The sequence below is a fragment of the Carassius carassius genome, chromosome 9 (assembly GCF_963082965.1).
Source record: "Carassius carassius chromosome 9, fCarCar2.1, whole genome shotgun sequence".
Classification (NCBI taxonomy): Eukaryota; Metazoa; Chordata; class Actinopteri; order Cypriniformes; family Cyprinidae; genus Carassius; species Carassius carassius.
Genome location: NC_081763.1, coordinates 24,025,469 through 24,046,441, shown reverse-complemented (window position 1 = coordinate 24,046,441; position 20,973 = coordinate 24,025,469). Strand labels below are relative to the sequence as shown.

General features: G+C 38.1%; 1 protein-coding gene across 1 annotated transcript; it reads right to left on the bottom strand.

The window, feature by feature from the left end:
- Window positions 1-618: 618 nt before the first annotated feature.
- Window positions 619-19,694, bottom strand: LOC132149370 (eukaryotic translation initiation factor 3 subunit B). Its single transcript, XM_059558547.1, has 18 exons — window positions 19,448-19,694; window positions 18,886-19,078; window positions 18,549-18,668; window positions 18,227-18,284; window positions 17,987-18,115; window positions 17,750-17,907; window positions 17,053-17,184; window positions 14,282-14,348; window positions 14,149-14,195; window positions 13,618-13,828; window positions 13,457-13,529; window positions 13,235-13,357; window positions 13,065-13,143; window positions 12,841-12,979; window positions 5,541-5,666; window positions 5,377-5,454; window positions 5,166-5,274; window positions 619-1,294 (listed from the first exon to the last, which is right to left on the bottom strand). The coding sequence occupies exons 1-18, from the start codon at window positions 19,551-19,553 to the stop codon at window positions 1,194-1,196; spliced, it is 2,049 nt and encodes a 682-aa protein (XP_059414530.1). The 5' UTR covers window positions 19,554-19,694; the 3' UTR covers window positions 619-1,193.
- Window positions 19,695-20,973: the final 1,279 nt, after the last annotated feature.

Sequence of the window (20,973 nt, the reverse complement as noted above, 5' to 3'; positions counted from 1 at the left end):
TCTAAAGACCAAAAAAGAAATAATAAAAATTAAACAAGACATCAAAAAATCAAGATGTAAGGTGACATTCTTTAACAAGACTTCTTTAAAGATATATATATATATATATATATATATATATATATATATATATATGAAAACGCTTTAGTGATGCTTTTTAGTGAAAAAAAAAAGTGTAGACATGTATCGTTAGACAAAAATATTAAATACATTAAAACATTGCAATCAGATTTTCGTAAAGTTTTGTAATTTCTTTAACAATTCATCTATTATGTTCTTCAATTAATCAGGGATTAAAATTGCATAATCAGATTATAAAAGAATGAATTAAACAATAAAAATGCTAAATACATTTAAATGTAATTGACAATAAATGTGATCAAGAGGACCAATAGAAGGAATCCATAAAAAAATGTCAAGCACAAAGGTTTAAAGACAACCTTAATGTCGCATAATACTTCATATTTAACATCCATCTAGATTTACTTTGGACTTTCCCAAAATCCCTCAATTTTACAATACAAAAACTTTATATTATTCATGTCCAAATAATATTTGCAATCATATGCATCATGTTCTTTTGCCTTAAGTTTAACAAGAGAGAAAACCAACAAACGCTTGAATTTCAGTTCATCTTTATTCCCTTGCTGTGCATTTAATATCAGGTAATCTGAATGGAGGAGGATACAGACCACTGTAGTGCCATTTTTGCACACTAGAGTACAAGTTCGCCTTTTGGAAAATCTTAGGAAACAAAATGTTTTCCTTCTGTGAGATGATGGAAAAACAGTTTGTGGCATATTGTGCCATGGTAAGACCCTTATGATGAGGTAGATCAATCAAAGGCAAGAAAAGGAACGCCTAATGATCAGATCCACCAAGAGCAGGCCTGAATGATGTTGGCAGGGTGGATTCTCCCAGAGCTGGATGATTTTGTTAAAAAGCAGCAGTCAACAGTGGCACAAAATTCTCCTTCCGCAGTGACCAGTATTAAGAGGCACTTGACTGATGATAACAAGGAAAACTCTTCTAGGGGATGCCTCAATTTTTTTTCTCCAATGATAGTCCACACTCCTCCACTAAAAACGGGATACTGAAAATAAGGAAAAAATAAAATTATTATGACTGCACCAAGGTATTTCAAATAGCATATCAGAGTCATATTGCTACACACACAGCACCTGCTGTTGGAATTACAGATCTCCAATGGGAATAATTTCTTCATTGATGAAAAACTCAATGGTCTCTTCCTCCCAGTCATCGATATTGCTTTCCAGCTCATCAGTGTCCACTCCTAGAAAAGATCAGCAAATACAGTGATTACTAAAATAGTCTTATACTCAATCTCTAGTGTTGGGCTGTCACAATCATTACATTTTTGCTGATAATTAAAAGTCATAACTGTATAATAAATCAATAACACATATGGAATGCCATGAATAAAGTATAAAAATGAATACTAAAACAAGAGGCAAGATAAAACAGCCCAAAACGTTTGTCAACCAGACTGAATGGCTGAATAGCTTTGGTTACAAACTGTTACACTGTCTGTAGCCATGTACCATTTGGTTAGGCCACATTTATATTTAGTCACTGCTGATGGGAATGTGCAGCTGTGGTTGTCAAAGATTTAATGAGGCAACAGATTTTTTTTTTTTTTTACATTTCTGAAATTAGTACATTTCACTGCCATTTCTTTTTTTTCAAATCCAGATTTACCATGTCAAAAAGTAATCTGGCTGTTCCATTTCCATTTTTATTTAGTTTACAATTAAAACGTTGCCACAAGTGAAACTTTTCAAAAAGTTAAATGCATGTAAATTTTTTAGCTGCTGCAACTGAATTTCACACAAATGTTGATTACCTTTTTTTGTTTGCAGAACCAATAATTCAAACATATCCTTTTAAACCTACTGAAAAAAGGCCCTACATATGACCGATAATTAGGTCCAATGGTTCAACAGTTAGCATTTAGCAATCACTGGCTAAAAACACACTGCTGCACCAGAGAGAGACATCTTGCTGGTTTAAATTCTTACATTTATATGAATTTATAGCATGGGTGGTGTTGGTGCAGTGGATAAGACATGCCTTTGGTGTGAGAGACCCGGGTTCGAATCCACTGTGAGACACCAATGTGTCCCTGAGCAAGACACTTAACCCCTAGCTGCTCCAGAGGTGTGCAACCTCTGACATACAGTATCACATCAGACAGTGCACTATAGACCCCCTGAGGAACAGTTCCACTCATTCTCTACCATAGGAGAGGAAGAATTGTATAAACTTGTTAAATCATCTAAACCAACAACATGTATGTTAGACCCTATACCATCTAAGCTCCTGAAAGAGGTGCTTCCAGAAGTCATAGATCCTCTTCTGACTATTATTAATTCCTCATTGTCATTAGGACATGTCCCCAAAACCTTCAAACTGGCTGTTATTAAGCCTCTCATCAAAAAACCACAACTTGACCCCAAAGAACTAGTTAATTATAGACCAATCTCGAATCTCCCTTTTCTGTCCAAGATACTAGAAAAGGTGTTATCCACACAATTATATTCCTTCTTAGAGAAAAATGGTATATGTGAGGATTTCCAGTCAGGATTTAGACCGTATCATAGTACTGAGACTGCTCTTCTTAGAGTTACAAATGATCTGCTCTTATCATCTGATCGTGGGTGTATCTCTCTATTAGTTTTATTGGATCTTAGTGCTGCGTTTGACACAATTGACCACAACATTCTTTTGCATAGACTTGAATACTTTGTTGGCATCAGTGGAAGTGCATTAGCATGGTTTAAATCGTACTTATATGACCGCCATCAGTTCGTAGCAGTGAATGAAGATGTATCCTATCGATCACAAGTGCAGTATGGAGTACCTCAAGGCTCAGTACTAGGGCCGCTACTCTTCACGCTTTATATGTTACCCTTGGGAGATATCATCAGGAAACATGGTGTTAGCTTTCACTGTTATGCTGATGATACTCAGCTCTATATTTCTTCGCAGCCCGGTGAAACACACCAATTTGAAAAACTAATGGATTGCATAGTCGATATAAAAAACTGGATGACGAGTAATTTCTTACTGCTAAATTCTGAAAAAACAGAGGTGTTAATTATAGGACCTAAAAACTCTGCTTGTAATAACCTAGAACACTGTCTAAGACTTGATGGTTGCTCTGTCAATTCTTCGTCATCAGTTAGGAACCTAGGTGTGCTACTTGATCGCAATCTTTCCTTAGAAAGCCACGTTTCTAGCATTTGTAAAACTGCATTTTTCCATCTCAAAAATATATCTAAATTACGGCCTATGCTCTCAATGTCAAATGCAGAAATGTTAATCCATGCATTTATGACCTCAAGGTTAGATTATTGTAATGCTTTATTGGGTGGTTGTTCTGCACGCTTAGTAAAACTACAGCTAGTCCAAAATGCAGCAGCAAGAGTTCTTACTAGAACCAGGAAGTATGACCATATTAGCCCGGTCCTGTCAACACTGCACTGGCTCCCTATCAAGCATCGCATAGATTTTAAAATATTGCTTATTACTTATAAAGCCCTGAATGGTTTAGCACCTCAGTATTTGAATGAGTTCCTTTTACATTATAATCCTCTACGTCCGCTACGTTCTCAAAACTCAGGCAATTTGATCATACCTAGAATATCAAAAATCAACTGCAGGCGGCAGATCCTTTTCCTATTTGGCGCCCAAACTCTGGAATAACCTACCTAACATTGTTCGGGAGGCAGACACACTCTTGCAGTTTAAATCTAGATTAAAGACCCATCTCTTTAACCTGGCATACACATAACATACTAATATGCTTTTATTATCCAAATCCGTTAAAGGATTTTTAGGCTGCATTAATTAGGTAAACCGGAACCGGAAACACTTCCCATAACAACCTATGTACTTGCTACATCATTAGAAGAATGGCATCTACGCTAATATTTGTCTGTTTCTCTCTTGTTCCGAGGTCACCGTGGCCACCAGATCCAGTCTGTGTCCAGATCAGAGGGTCACTGCAGTCACCTGGATCCAGTACGTATCCAGACCAGATGCTGGATCAGCACCTAGAAAGGACCTCTACATCCCTGAAAGACAGCGGAGACCAGGACAACTAGAGCCCCAGATACAGATCCCCTGTAAAGACCTTGTCTCAGAGGAGCACCAGGACAAGACCACAGGAAACAGATGATTCTTCTGCACAATCTGACTTTGCTGCAGCCTGGAATTGAACTACTGGTTTCGTCTGGTCAGAGGAGAACTGGCCCCCCAACTGAGCCCGGTTTCTCCCAAGGTTTTTTTCTCCATTCTGTCGACGATGGAGTTTCGGTTCCTTGCCGCTGTCGCCTCTGGCTTGCTTAGTTGGGGACACTTCATCTACAGCGATATCGTTGACTTGATTGCAAATAAATGCACAGACACTATTTAACTGAACAGAGATGACATAACTGAATCCAATGATGAACTGCCTTTAACTATCATTTTTGCATTATTGAAACTGTTTTCCTAATGAATGTTGTTCAGTTGCTTTGACGCAATGTATTTTGTTTAAAGCGCTATATAAATAAAGGTGACATTGACATTGACATATATAGCAATTGTAAGTCGCTTTGGATAAAAGTGTCAGCTAAATGTAAATGTAAATGTAATAGCAGTGGTCCTCAACCCATTATCCACAACAATATGTGAACGGTTAACAATCACAGATATTGACTTTTACCATTAATTTTCTTCACAATTTCTGCCGAATACAATATTTTAAATCTTGGTATAGTTATAAAAATGTATATTCATATAATGTATAAAACTGCCCATTGTTTTATAAAACACCAGGGCATTAATTTACAGATCTAGAAAACATCTCAAGGCCCCCTTAGAAGTTTTAATAAGGCCCTCCGGTTGATTTATAGTATTTGGAGCATAAAAGTTCTTCATTTGAACCGGCAAAGGGATTACATAACTCAAAGATTAAACATTGCAGTTATGTCCAAAATCCTGGTTGGATCAATTAATTGCAAACTGATAACACAAGATTAATACAACAGGTCTATTCTAGAGAAAGGCATTGAAACTGTGCTTTGCAAAGCAGCCTGAGAGATGTCACTGATGGTCAATAAAAGTCATTGCTGAACAGAGCTGCTCTCTGCATTAGTTACCTCCTCTGAGTTCGAGGCGGAGAGGTCTCTGCTCATTGTACATGTCCATGGCTCTCTCACGGTATTTGTGATAGTCCTCCATCATGGAACGTCTCTTGTCCACTAGTTCCTGCAAAGCACAAAGCGCTCTTTTAAATTTGAGCACAGACATTTGATACACATATGAATACTGTGTGTATCCTAGGAAGAAAAAAAAACATCAAATTCATACCTTTGATGCCTTGGATTGACTGAGACGATCTTTCTGTTCAAAGATCTTGGAGTATTTCTTTAAGTCCTTCTTGATGAGCTGTGGGTTTCAAAAAGTACAGTGGGATTAGAGTTCACTCTGCTTGACGAGTAATGAGAGAAAGCCTGCATCTGACCCCTCCTCACCTTTATTTGGTCTGCAGTCAGGAGAGCGGGTGGACGGGGCCTCCACAGCAGCTGGCAGAAACGCTCTTTGTTGTTCTTCTGCAGCAGACGACCCTGGAATGTCCACAGCCAAAAGGCATTGTCCACCTAAATTTTAAAACAAATTAAATTTGATATGCATATCTGATATGCATTTTCAGTACAAATAAAAGAATAATAAACACTTTTATGATATTTTCTGAATGAAATCCAATACTGCTAATTCCAATAACAGGGTTTCTGCAGGATTTTTAAGCTAAAATTTAAGACCTGCACAAATAAAATGAATACCATAGGAACGGGGTTGGGCAATGTCTATAGTACCATATTAAACCGTAAATTAACTGTAAAAAGTATAATTTACAGTTCAGATACAAGTTTTCACAAAGACAACATGTTTTATAAAATGCTAAACTTTATAAAACTTTTGCTAAACCAATATCAACAAAACTGATCTTTGCAATGCAGAGGAAACACAGAAGCGGCAAATACTGGCAGCAAGTCACTGTTAAGTGAGTCATTGTGTTTGAACTGAATCATTTACATGGGCGATTCATTCAGAAAAAAAACACTGTTCTGTTGTTCAGAGACGCAAAACAGCGCTTTGGCTGTGTTTGGAATGATTTTTGTTGAAGAAATAGAGCAAAAACAGGAAATACAGTGTCTAAAACATAAGTCTCTTAATATTAACTCCTTGTTTACTGAACTGTTGTATAAAATCAAAATCACATTTGTAACTATGCTGAATTTTAGAGAAAAAAAAAACTGCACTCTTCATGTGATAATAACTATATGAAAATATAGCTGCAAGCAGCAATTTCGGGGCCAAGCACTCCACCGGCAAATTGAAGAGCTAAGCATAGCATGGAGCATCACACCAAATTCAACAATGAGCAACTACAACAATTTTAGGATGATTGTAATTGAAATGGCTGAAAAATCATAAAGACAACCACTAGTAATAAGATTAAAAGGCCTATCACTTTTGACCAACAGGTGGCGCTGTAATCAAATCATTTTGGTGTGTTCTGTGTGAGATGACAATAACACACAAAACGTTTGATGTCAATATGCCAAAGCATTGCAGAGATACAGCCTGAAGTGTCATTTTGGCATGATGCCTCACTTTCGTCGCGGTGGTATGTGAAAACGATTTTGTCTATCAACACAAAATCCATAACTTTGTGTCAGCATAGTCTGAAGATCATCTGATTCGAATTTGGTGAAAATCGGACCTACGGTTGATGAGGAGTTCGAAAAAGTAGGTTTTCAACATAAATAAAAATGGCGGACCGGAAGTTCAGCATACACTGGCATATTTGGTATTTATGTTATCGGCATAAGCCAGGGAATATTTTGAGCCCAGTTTCATTCAAACAGGCTAATACAATAAAAAGTTATTAGCATTTTTAAAAGTGTAATTATTCATGGTTAGGGCTGGGACAACGCGTCGAGGTCATCGATGACGTCGACGCAAAAAATACATTGACGCAAAATATGCGCATCGATTCGTCGACCTGTTTTTATTTCTCTAAAAAACGTTTGCAAAACGTTTACCTTATGTGCGCTGAATATACGCGATGGCCGGATCAACATTCTGTCCAACGTTATATAACCAATCCAGGGGTTTTTCTGCATTGATATTTTTTTTTGGCAGCTGTCAAAGCCTTATTTGATCGGCGAGTGACAGTGACGGAGCGCGTACGAGAGAGAGCCCCGGCTGCGCGCGCACTCACAGTCTTCAAACAACACGAGCGCTTCTTGCTCTCTCTCTCCCTTGTGCATATTAATCAAAATCATTAAACACGATAGAAAAAGGGCGAAACACCAAAGTTTCATGCGCAGTTTCACTCACAGTCTTCAAACTACACGAGCGCTCTCTCTCTCTCTTCCCCCACCCCCTCCCCTCGTGAATATTAACCAAAATCATTAGACACGATAGAAAAAGGGCGGAACGCCAAAGTTTCACGTGGAGCATTCAGAGATTTTTTTCCTCCATGACAGGCTGCTGGCTCCCACTGTTAATTTTTTTTTTTTTTTTGGAAAAGCACTCTCTGTATTAGCGTAAAGTTTACATTGGTTACTGTATTCTTTCAATTGCTCTAAACAAGTATTTTGGGTGAACTTTTTTATTGAATGCTAGACATCAAGTTGTTGTTATTTTCATCTGAAAGAAGAACTTTTTTTCAGTAAGCTAGGCCCTATGTGTTCAGTAAGCTTGTTTCAGTAAGCTATGTGTTTTCAAGGCTTCTAGGTTTTATTGAATGCTATCTCTATACAAGTGCAAAGTAATGCATTCTTAGTCTTTTATTTTGTAATTTTAAGAGCAATAAACATATATTGCAATGTTAAGGAATTCATGTTTTTTTCATTCAGATATGTAAATCAACATGTATAAATTGTTAGTAGTCAATTAATGGGGAAAAATCAAAATAGAATCGGCCTGGGAAAAATTAATCGTTAGATTAATCGATGCATCGAAAAAATAATCGCTAGATTAATCGTTTAAAAAATAATCGTTTATCCCAGCCCTATTACTGAATGGTTTATTACTCTTGACCAATAGGTGGCGCTGTTACCAAATTTATGTGGCATGGTCAGTGTGAGGTCACGATGACACATACAAAGTTTGGTGCAAATATGTCAAAGCATTGCAGAGATACAGCCTCAAATGCATTTTGGCACCCTTCCAGCAAATTCGTTGATGCGCTAAATGAGAACAGTTTCGTATATCGACACGAAATCCATAACTTTTTGCCAGCATGGTCTGAAGATGATTCACGTCAAATTTGGTGAAAATCGGACTAACGGACTAGGAGGAGTTTGAAAAAGTAGGTTTTCAACATTAATCAAAATGGCGGACAGGAAGTATGGACAATTTTAGCCTAATTGGAATCAATGCTCTCGGCATGACCCACAGAATATTGGGAGACCACTTTAATTTTATTAGCATTATTATTAGTTATTAGCATTTATGTGATATTTCATTATAACTATTGGCCACAAGGTGGCGCTGCCACCAAACTTTTTGAGTACCTTCAGGGCATGGAGCCGAATATTTTTGTAATTATTTTCGTAACGATACGATGCTGCGTTCAAAAAAATACAGCATTTTAAAACAATTCAAAATGGTCGACGCCCAAAATGGCCGACATGGGAAAATTTTATATCATTCGACTCGACATGACTCACTGAATCTAAAGAGGTCCGTTTTGTGATTTTTGGCCAAACCATTCAGAAGTTATAAGCCAGAATATGCATTTTTCATATCTCCTGACCACTAGGTGGCGCTGTGTTGAAACTGCTGGTAGTCTCAGGTCATGCGTATTATAACACACACCAAGTTTGGTCTCAATATGCCAAACCGTTGCTGAGATACAGCCTCACTTGTAATTTTTGCGTGCTTTGTCATATTTTTACACGTGTCCTTCGAGAACGGTTGGACGAATCAACTTGAATTCCATAACTTTTTGCCAGCATGGTCTGAAGATGATCTGAGCCAACTTTCGTGAAAATCGGACAAACCGTCTAGGAGGAGTTTGAAAAAGTAGGTTTTTCGGAAAATTTAAAATAGCGAAAAAACTAAACCTTGCGATTCTTGAATTTTGGGGTTCATTCAACTTGGCATGAGCCAAGTATTAAGAGGAAAAAAGAATTTCCATTTTCTGGCTTACGGTTCAAAAGTTATTACCATAGAAACATTGAAAGTTTGGACAAGTGGTGGCGCTATAGAGTTGGAGTTAGAGACTTCAAATTTGCTATAGTTAATGGTGGGACTGTCCTCTATCAGTGTGCCAAATTATACAACTTTCCCGCAATCGGTTCTATGGGCTGCCATAGACTTGCGGCGGAAGAAGAAGAAGAAGCAGAAATATAGCTGCAAGCAGCAATTACGGGGCCAAGCACTCCAGCGGAAAGTTGAGTAGCTAAGCATGGCAAGGAGCATCACATGAAGTGCAACAAAGACCAATTAAACCAATTTTAGGATGATTGTAATTGAAATGGCTAAAAAAACAAATACAATCTCTAGTAGTATGATTTCTTGGCTTATCAAGTTTGACCAATAGGTGGCGCTGTTTATCAAATCAATTTGGTGCACTCTGTGTGACTTGTCAATGACACACACAAAGTTTGGTATCAATATGCCAAAGCATTGCAGAGATACAGCCTAAAGTGTCATTTTGGCATGATGCCTCAATTTCGTCGCTGTGGTATGCAAAAACGGTTTCGTCTATAGACACAAAATCCATAAGATGTTGTCAGCACAGTCTGAAGATCATTTGATTCAAATTTGGTGAAAATCGGACCTACGGTTGATGAGGAGTTCGAAAAAGAAGCTTTTCAACATAAATCAAAATGGCGGACCGGAAGTTTGGTATCTATGTAACAGATTTGGTATCTATGTTGTCGGCATAAGCCAGGGAATATTTTGAGACCAGTTTCATTACAATAGGCTAATGCATTAAAAAGTTATTAGCATTTTTAAAAGTGTAATTATTCATGGTTAATGAATGGTTTATTATTCTTGACCAATAGGTGGCGCTGTTACCAAATTTATGTGACATGGTCAGTGTGAGGTGTGGATGACACATACAAAGTTTGGTGCAAATATGTCAAAGCATTGCAGAGATACAGCCTCAAATGCATTTTGGCACTCTTCTAGCAAATTCGTTGATGCGTTAAATGAGAACATTTTCGTATATCGACACGAAAACCATAACTTTTGGCCAGCTTGGTCTGAAGATGATCAGAGTCAAATTTGGTGAAAATCGGACTTACGGTCTAGGAGGAGTTCGAAAAGTAGGTTTTCAGCATTAATCAAAATTGCGGACAGGAAGTATGGCCAATTTTGGCATAATTGGTATCTTTGTTCTCGGCATGACCCAAAGAATACGGGGAGACCATTTTCATTTCAATTGTCTAATTTACTCAAAAGTTATTAGCATTTTTTAGATATTTCATTATAACTTTTGACCACAAGGTGGCGCCTCCACCAAACTTTTTGAGTACCTTCAGGGCATGGAGCCGAACATTTTTGTAATTATTTTCGTAACGATACGGTAATGCGTTCAAAAAATACAGCATTTTAAAGCGTAATTCAAAATGGCCGACGCCTAAAATGGCTGACACAGGAAAATTGGATATCATTCGACTGGACATGACCCACCGAATCTAAAGAGACCAGTTTTGTGATTTTTGGTCGAACCATTCGGAAGTTATAAGCAAAAATATGCATTTTTCATATCTCCTGACCACTAGGAGGCACTTCGTCGAAACACTGCAGGTAGGCTCAGGTCATGATTGTTATAACACACACCAAGTTTGGTCTTAATATACCAAACCGTTTCCGAGATATAGCCTCACATGCATTTTTGCGTGCTTTTTTGTCAAATTTGTTCACGTGTCATTCGACAACGGTTGGACGAATCAACTTGAATTCCATAACTTTTTGCCAGCATGGTCTGAAGATGATATGAGCCAATTTTCGTGAAGATCGAACTAACCGTCTAGGACGAGTTCGAAAAAGTAGGTTTTTCAAAAAATTGAAAATAGCAAAAAAAAACTAAACCTTGCTTTTTTTGAATTTTTGGGTTCATTCGACTTGGCATGAGCCAAGGATTCAGAGGAAAAAAAATTTCTGGCTTACGGTTCAAAAGTTATTAGCATACAAACATTGAATGTTTGGACAAGTGGTGGCGCTAGAGAGTAGGAGTTAGAGGCTTCAAATTTGCTATAGTTAATGTTGGGACTGTCCTCTATCAGTGTGCCAAATTATACAACTTTCCCGCAATCGGTTCTATGGGCTGCCATAGACTCGCGGCGGAAGAAGAAGAAGCAGAATAATAACGCCAACGATTACAATAGGTGCCTACGCACCTTCGGTGCTTGGCCCCTAATAATAATAACGCCAACGATTACAATAGGTGCCTGTGCACCTTCGGCGCTTGGCCCCTAAAGAATCCTAACGGATACAATAGGTGCCCACGCACCTTCGGTGCTTGGCCCCTAATTATATAAATTTTCTGCCCCATATCTTGAACTATGTGATAATTCTAAATGCATTTTAAATGACTGATTCATGCAGTAAAAGAATGCACATGTCGCACACCACTGTACTTTTTAGATTTTGATAATGCATTGTCTTCTTATCGATCCACCAGTTCACATTTAAATCTCTGCGTGTACAGGGTAAAAACATGGGTCGATTTTCGCATTGGTCTGAACTCTAAACAAAACAACAGTTTTATTGAAAATGCTCATTTATTCTCTGCCAGCAGGTGGAGAGTCTGGTAGAATATAACTGTTTCCCCGGTAACAGCAGAACACAATGCAGCACACACCATCATAACCTTAGCCTAAATGTGAAAATTAAACTTCAAAAGGCTATGTTCACACTGCAGGGCTTAAAGCTCAATTCCGATTTTTTGAAAAAATTTGATTTTTTTGCAAGGCCGTTCACATTTCCAATTAAATGCGACCTTTTGTGATCTCCTGTGTGAACGTGAAATGACCCAGAAGTGATCCGCATGCGCAGAAGAGTACTCAACGGCCAACGACGTCACTCGTTGTTTGCAGAAGTAGCTAAACATGGATGTCAACAGTGTAGTCAACAGCGAAGCTCATTGAGCAATATTAAAGTTATTTAAGCAGCATCGTCTGCCATGGTTGTTGTTTATCTTCTCATTCCGGCCTACTTCAACGCAGAATTATGAAGTTTGTAGCGTATCAATGACGTACGGGTCGGATACATGTGACCTGGCCGTTCAGACGGAGGTCGCATTTCAAAAGATTGGATACGTATCGGATTTAGGACCACATACCCAAGTGGCCTGGGTCGCATTTGAAAAGATCGGATCTGTGTCGTTCAGACTGTCATGAAAAGATCAGATACAGGTCGCATAGGGGCAAAAAAAAAATCGGAATTGGGTCGTTTCAGCCTGCAGTATGAAGGTAGCCTTAGCCATATCGCAATTCTGGTCTTTCCGTCTCAAATTTAAGACCTCTTCAAATCATAATTAAGACTTTTTAAGGCCTTAAATTTGATAAAACTAAACTTAAGACTTTTTTTTAAGACCCATGGAAACCCTGAATAATTATACTGGTATTAATCATTGTAGGCGATCACTGATATATCTGTTGAGTGTGTGAACACAATCAGAGGTGTTTAAGAATAAGCTTAAAATGCTAGTGGGAATTGCTGGTATAATCCCACTTTTAAATATTCATTACCACGTTTTTCAACACTAATATATATTATTTCCAATAGAATTAGATAAATCACCTTGTGACTCCACCAGGAGACAGATGTCACAACATATCGTCCAGTGGGGTCCCATTCTACGTCTGAGGCCATGTAATGCTCTGCGATGTTCATAATGGTGCAGTCCGACGTGTCCACAAAAGCAAGAGCTCCATTCATGCTGCAGGATGAAACACAGAAAGTCATAAGAATGAACACTCTAAAAGAAAGTACTAACAAACACAGCATACTTAATGAGTACAGACCTCCTCAACCCAGCCAACACCAAAAACTGCCCCTGTGGACTCCAGAAGATGCTATTTGCCTGTTGCTTGTCAAACATTTCTGAAACAATACATTTAGGTAAACTTTTAGATCACGGACATGCATACAAAACATCTGTAAAGAGGAATACATTCACAATGTGAACACTTACTTATTAAGTCAATTTTGCCATTGTTCTTCACATGGTAGAATGATACATTGATTCTGGGAGATTCACCATGGAGCACAGCAAATTTGCTGCCATTTGGTTCCCAGGCAAAGGCAATGATGCCCTCTATAAGACAGGCAGAGAAATCAGAAACAAAAGAAGGTATTTAAGACCCTAAGAAATGAGAAATGACAAGATAATGTCTTAAGTTCCTTCTTACTTTACCTTTCATCTCCACCACATCCACAGGTACCTGCTTCTCTCTCATTCTGAAGATCTCAAAGTTAGTGACAACGCCCTATGGTAAAAAATCCTTTTTAGCAAATCCATGAAAAGGAAACATTTGAATGTATTGTCAAAGCACAGTTTCAAAGCAGCTCTCATACCTGTGTTCCTTTGGGTGTCCTGTCCACCTTCACACAGAGATAGTCTCCGTTTTTCTGCCAGTGAAGTTTGCAGTCCACAACATTAAACAGGTTGCGCACTCTGATCTCGTTCCTGGATGGAAGCTGCATGAGTGTTACTCTTGCTGGGATGTCCTTATCCTCAGGAACCCAGAACGCAATGATATTATCACCAGGTGACCAAGAGAAGTCTCTGTAAACAAAATTCATTTTACATTAAAATATGTCCTAAAAATGGGATTAGTACTTAGAATGATTTCTGAAGGATCAAGTGACACTGAAGACTGGAGTAATGATGCTGAAAATTCCGCTATGACATCACAGGAATAAATTACATTTCAAAATATATTAAAAAAGACAACTGTTAAAAATCTACTAATTGTTTCATAATATTATTGCTTTAACTGTGTTTTTCGATCAAATAAATGCAGCCTTGGAAATTTCTTTAAAAAAAACATCCAAGGATTTTGAACAGCAGTGTATTTATGTTGTTAACTGTTTTATTCTACTCACTTAATTCCATTTATCTTCAAACTCTTCTTGTCCAAAAGACCCATTGACTAGAAAAGGAGACAATTTGATTTGTTAATTAAACAACTGAACTCTCAAATTCTCAAACCTTTTATCTGGATCACAGGACACTTACTGGTGTCTCATAGATGCTCAGTGTGTCCTGAGTCATTCGGGCAAAGAACTTCCCGTCTGGACTCCACCTGAACAGAACAAGATTTAGATTACATACTTATATTAAACATAATATGTTATAGTATGACTGTAATCAAACTGGCAATAGGGCTGTCGCGATAACAGCAATATTGTAATACCGCGCTATTGACAAGCAAACCGCAGAGGAAAGATAGCAACCGCAGAAACCGCGGCAACCGCAGTGTTCAGTTTTTTTTTTTTTTTTTTTATGAGGCTGTGGCCTTCTTGTTTTTTCAATTTGTCACTGTGCATTCAATGTTAAATAAATTAATCATACAATATGGTTACGACTGTAATTTTCTCGCGAGCCGTTGTAGCTTTATGGTGCACCGTTTGTTTTGAATAGGCCGGCTGAAACGATGGGAGGCGCTCAATCTTGTCCCAAAATCTAATGTCACGTCGCCAGTTTGGGAACAATTTGGCTTTCAACCCAATGAAAAGGGCGAGCCAGCGAATATAGATGAGCCGATATGCAAAATGTGCTGCAAAAAGGTTCCTGTGACGCGGCAATACATCTAATTTGAGGTCATCGGGACATTCTAAAATGCTTCATACCGAAAACCGGTGTATATTTTCGTTACAATGTTAATTTTGAATATACCGCCATACCGGTGTATTTATTTACTCAGCGTTCGGTGCGAACGTTATGCTGCGCCGCGGCCGTGAGACACTGTTTCAGACAGACCCTTTACAATTCTAAGCAGCGACTGCGAGGCGTGGTGAGGGTAAACACAGCAGTGCTCTGGTGTTAAGTTATAACGCCTGTTTCACACAGTCCGTCTGCAGTGCGTATTAACCATAGACAGTAAAAAGATTAAAAGGTATTAATGGATTCCAGCTGCACAAGGTGTCAAGGAGCGGTGCTCTGCAGCGTACTGAGTCTATTTTTGCTGTGCTGCAGGCTCTGAATTAAAAGTGAAAATCGCATTGTTCGCGGGAAAAATTAACATGGATTGACATGGAAACGCAGTTACATGGGTTTTTGGCTAGGTTTAAAACAAGAAAAAGAGCACTTTTAGATAAACAAGGAAAACAATATATATGTTCACTTTTATGGAAGCAGAAAAACAAAGTTCATTAAGACCCGTGGGATTGCTTGTGATAAAGATTTAAATGCAAAATACAAGAGACTGTATCTGTCTGTGGTGTTTTCATTTTAAATATTTTAACAAGATAAGTAGGCTAACTATTGTGTTTAAATGTTTTGCCGCTTGCTTGAGCAGCTTATTACACAAACCTAGAAGTAAAATGCATGAATAATGCGTTGTTTATTTTTATTGAGTTTAAACTAAATGTCTATATGAAAGATCGTTACTGTTCCGTTATAAAAGACTTACGATGCTGAAAAAATATATATATATTTTAACATGATAAAAATCAAAACAATGATCAAATGTTGTGTTAGTGGACTAAACAGACGCGGATCAGTAGCGGACTGCAAACACGTCCTGTGTGAAAGCACAATGAGTCCGTGCTGCGGACTGCATATGCACTGCATCTTTTATGCAAAGATAATATCCATTTTATGCAAGTGCTGTCAGGCTAAAATTGTCGCCAAAGGCGGCAACACGAGCAATTTGCTCCAGCACCTTAGCCGCAAGCACGTCTTGGAATATCAACCAGCAGAAAATGCATTATACACCTGATTATGCATGAAAAAAAACCCGTCATATACGGCATAATTTTGAAAACAAAAACGGTATATAAACTTTTGGTCAAACCGCCCAGCACTAACGACTTGCATTCATATTCAGGGCTCACAGGTTTTTTTTTTTTGTACATCGTATACTTTATTAGTATAATGTTTAGTGAGTTTGGTTTTTAAAAATCACTGTCTTAGTACATTAAGCCACATTAAGTGTTTTCTTATAACGGTTTTCTATGGGAGGAAAAGGCTTATCGTGTTATTAAACGAGTTGCATTCATATTCAGGGCTCATCTAATTTTTTTGTAGATAGATTTTTAGTGAGTTTGGTCTGTAAATATCACTGTCTTAGTACATTAAGCCATGTTAAGTATTTTTCACGGTAAGCGTTTTAGAGTGTCCCGTCATCCAGCGCAGCTGCTCCCTCAAGCATCAGGTCGCGGAGCAACATCAAAAAGAACAGCTGAGACCGGCCGACAGTTAGGAGTAGCTGAAGCCTTTGCGAAATCTGTAAAATACAGCCGTGAAAGTAACAGGCATACCTGCTGAAGTCACGGACAACCTCCGCGTCAGTGCCCATACCCAAGAGAGCGTGAGCAGATAACGAGCTCACACACGCTATCTGCATGAGGAGTGCATCGACTCCAACGCGAATGCACTGTCCTGGTGGGCCAGTGGTGACGTTATAATCAGTCTAGATTTCCGCTGCTGTCCAAAGTCACGCGCAAATACATGTGTAATACGTGTTAGAACTCTTTGATTTCCTTAAAAAAACATTTTTTTGGAAAACGCATGTTCTTGTTGCTGTTTGGCATTTAACAATAAACAAAAACGTGTCTCTCTGTCAGTTAAAAAAAAGCTACAATATATGCTACATAACTCAACGATAGAGCTTTGTATGAAGCAAAATCAGGATAAAGTAGGTATGTAAAAAAAACAACAACAGCGGTAATACCGTCGCATATCGCGCTATTGAGCCACCCATAATAACCGCAGGGGACATTTCTTAACCACGACAGCCCTAACTGGCAACATGTGCCCAAAAAATCAACTCAGACCACACTTACTTGAAAATTGGCCAATGGGCAGAGCTTTCACAGTGAAAGCCTCTTTTCTTCTGTCCTGTGAGAACATCCCAGATGATGATGGCCTGTGGGTCATCTTTAGTGTCCATAAGAGGGCTGAATGTTACCACATACCTGCAAAAACAAGTTACATTAAAAACGTGTAATAGCAAAAAAAAAAAAAAAAAAAAAAAAATGCATCGGACTGTACAATGTAATACACAATGATACACTGAAAAAGATTCTCCTTGTTTAAAGATCTCTTTAAAATATGTGAAGTAGTGAATGAATGATTGATCTGCTGTTATTTGGTAATTATGATACGGTCACAATCGACTGACAACCAGGGTTATTATGGCTAACGAAAAACCAAAAAATCATTACTTTAAATAAAATAAACTTTAACAAATACAATAATTTTTTTTAACTTGAGTTACTAAAACCACTAAAACTAAAAAAAAGAATTATATACAAACACATTTATATATTTTTTTTTTATTAAAATGAAAAAAAAAAAAAATTACTACAAAATATTAATCTCCTTCCATGTGCTAGTTTAATATAAACAAAGTCTTTTTCTTCTTTTATAAATGGAGTAAACATTCTGCATAAAACATAATTTAGGTTTTCTTTTAATCTCATCAACTCCTTAATAAATGTGGGTTTATAAATAAACAGACTAAAAAATATATTTTTTTACCTCTCACAGGGTGAGAAATCAATGAGCTGAACCCCCTGATGACTGAACCTCTGGATCTGCTTGAACTTCTCACCGCCCCACAGAGCAATGCCTCTCTGATGGAATGTGGCCAGATAGGTGCCTTTTGGAGACCAGCGCACGTATGTCTCGGTCCAGCGCTACATGAAAAAAAATACTGAATACAGTACGCATGGCCACGTGGTTATCATATTTTAAAAGATGAATGGGTGAACGCACCGCTCTCTCCTCTACTTCAATAGGTTCCTTGACATCATTAGCAAATATGCCTGTTCTTTCACCAGAGTCATAGATTACACTGTACTGATCACGACAGTCAGGATCCTCCATCCAGTGACGCAGATTCCCCTGAAACCAAAAGACCAACTTTCAAACCAATACACAAACTTAAAAGCATGTTACCGTATCGCAGGGTTGGATTACACACAATCAGAACAGTTTTGAAGAGTAACTACTCACAAAATCTTTAAAGGGCTGCTTCTCAGGAGATTCCCACTCATCACTGATTGACATGTACCTAGGAGAGATTTAGCATAATTTAATTTCCACATCAACTATTTTTCTTCTCTTTGCCTAGTAAAATGAGACTTCTATTTTTCTACATTTTAATTGCAGAACGTGTTATTTACTATGCTGATATGATATAATCTATATCAGCCAGCCTGTTCTCAAACATATTGGCATCAGCAACCAACAACTGCTTATCAGTCGACCTCTATTTCAGACGTAATCCATTATTCACATATGCTGTCAAACAACAGCATAATTTAAGATAACATACTTGTCAAAGTCTGTGAACAGGTTGACACGGAAAGTGTGCTGCTTGTCCAGCTTGTAGCCATCAGCGTTCTTCACAGCTTCATGAGCATGACTTGGTGCAGAGTACTCCAGGAAAATGTACCTGTGAAGACAAAGCACATTCATTAAAACTAAAAGCATAACATTATTCTATCATGTTTTTTCCATATTAAGGATCGTATTGGTCAGTATTAACATATATAATAGGTTCCAAAAGCACTGTTATCAATGCGTCCATTTCTAATATTCATAAGCTTTTTAATAATAGGTCAATGCATTAACGACTATGCATCCCGACTTCCAAGCAAACCAAAAGTTACCCCTTGGTCTTTCCATCTGCGAATGGATAGAAGTCATTGGTGATTTTGCCAAACTTGGAGAAGATCTTCTGGATGACGTTCTTGAGTTTCTCCAGACGTTCTGGTCCGACCTGAGGGACATTATCAACCACCACGACCGAGTCGATGCCATCAGCCTCCTGAGGTTTATCTCTGAGAACATCCCCCAGCAGCTCTGCACACGGAGACACCGTCCAATAAAAAGACAAATTAGCATCTTAAACATGGCATGGACAAACAGATGCTACAGCACTTGACTGTCTGAATTCAAGAGCACAAAAAGCTGCTGACACAATGTTGCGCGCGCGTCTGTTTCCCTAAAGCTTTTGTCCTGCTCGCGCGCAGGCTGAACTGAAATACGGAAGCGTTAACTGGAATAAAAAGTGTTTAATCTAAACCTGAGCAGTTACGTGGCATTATATGTTACTAAACAAGGAATCCGAATGGTGTTTGTGTTACTATCGGACTGATATATTGAGTTTTAAAGCTTATTGTGTGACTCGTATCTCGTTAGCAGGCGGGCTAAAGCGCAGGCCTCTCTTACCCTGATCACTGATGTCATCCACGAAATCCTCCGGATCACTGAATGAAGGCTCTTCTTCTCCGTCGTCATACTCCATTTCGGCCTCCATATTATCCGTGTCTCGCATTTAGAGATCGATTCCTGTCAGTCTGGGCGTGTGAAAAGAAGCTGGTAAATTTCACTGCATGAATCCAGAGATTTGAATCACTCGGCCATGTGCACAGCAGCCGGCGCCAACCACCGCCGCGAGCGAGAGAAGGACCGTACCATGTGTGCGGAGCGCGGGGGAGGGCTCTATTGAGAGTTTCGTAGTAATACACAACATAAATGTAAAAACACGATGACGGTTGAATTTAAAAGAAGAGTATATGTCCTTATAATGTTATTCCTGTGGTCCAAATGCGCTAAATGCGTAAATCTGCTATAAAATATAACATGCATAACCCTTTTTATAATCAACATGGTCTTTCCCTTTGCTTTTCTCCTTCTACTTCCTGTTCATGTGACAAGTATCTTCCGTCCGAATATGCGTACTGAACTAACGTTAATGTAGTATGCAAAAACTGATAGATAGACAGACAGACAGACGGATAGAACTGTTGTGACTGTGTACATTGAAAAATCACACCCCAACATATATACAAGAATGGCAATATTATAATTTAATCATGACGATCAACCTTTTGCGTCGGCATATTGACGCTTAGGGTTTCTTATTTAAAACAATGGAGGACGCTGCCCGTCAAAAATCATACTAAAGGGGTACCCTGTGCATCGAAAAGTGACACCAAATTATCCTGACCAAGCATCACTAGAAACAGAAACGAGGTAAAAGAGCCCGATACAGCCATTCAGCATAAACTTTGACATATTATACCCAAAAATTCTTCATACAGTGGACTACCAATAAAACTGATTAAAAAGAAATTTGGGACCAAAAATTATTCCGACACTTTGACCTTTGTTTAAGTGTTTTTTTCTTTAATTGTTAATGTGACCTTTTTACACCACAGACTGAAAAAAATTAAGCATTGCTTGGTAAATGTTCAACAAACTATTGATAGTTGTGTTGTGTAAATATTGTCATACTAACAGTCTGAATTTTTGGTTGATTGTAATCCATTACATACCATTCTATCAAAGTTATATGATATTATCAAGATGTATTTGATCTGACAGTTTACCTTTGAGTTCTTGTCATATTTTATTACCACTTTCTAAACTATAGCAAATGAACTGTGATAATCTTAGAAATGTTAAAGGTGTCTGAATAAATTTTGGTTTGACTGTATATTTAATTTTTACAGTGAAGGCTATGAAGTGCTTTTGTACTTTTGACTATTCAGTTTCGGTACCTGGACACCTTCAAACCTGAAAAAAAAAAACCGTAACCATTGTGTAAATAGCACAAATAAATAAATAGCACGAACATACAAATTAAACAATTTCAAACAGGGCCCAATTGTACAAACTGCACCGGGGCCCCGCAAACCCCAGTTACAACCCTGTGTGTAAGGCATTAAAAGGTCAGTTGAGCACTGAGGAGC

Excerpts from the sequence above, each read along its gene's own strand:
- LOC132149370 (XM_059558547.1), bottom strand. The coding sequence starts at position 19,553 with ATGCGAGACACGGATAATATGGAGGCCGAAATGGAGTATGACGACGGA. Across the intron at positions 13,358-13,456 it reads GGATGTGGTGGAGATGAAAG|AGGGCATCATTGCCTTTGCC; the intron begins GTAAAGTAAGAA and ends CCTGTCTTATAG. Across the intron at positions 5,667-12,840 it reads TCTCCTGGTGGAGTCACAAG|GTGGACAATGCCTTTTGGCT; the intron begins GTGATTTATCTA and ends TTTAAAATTTAG.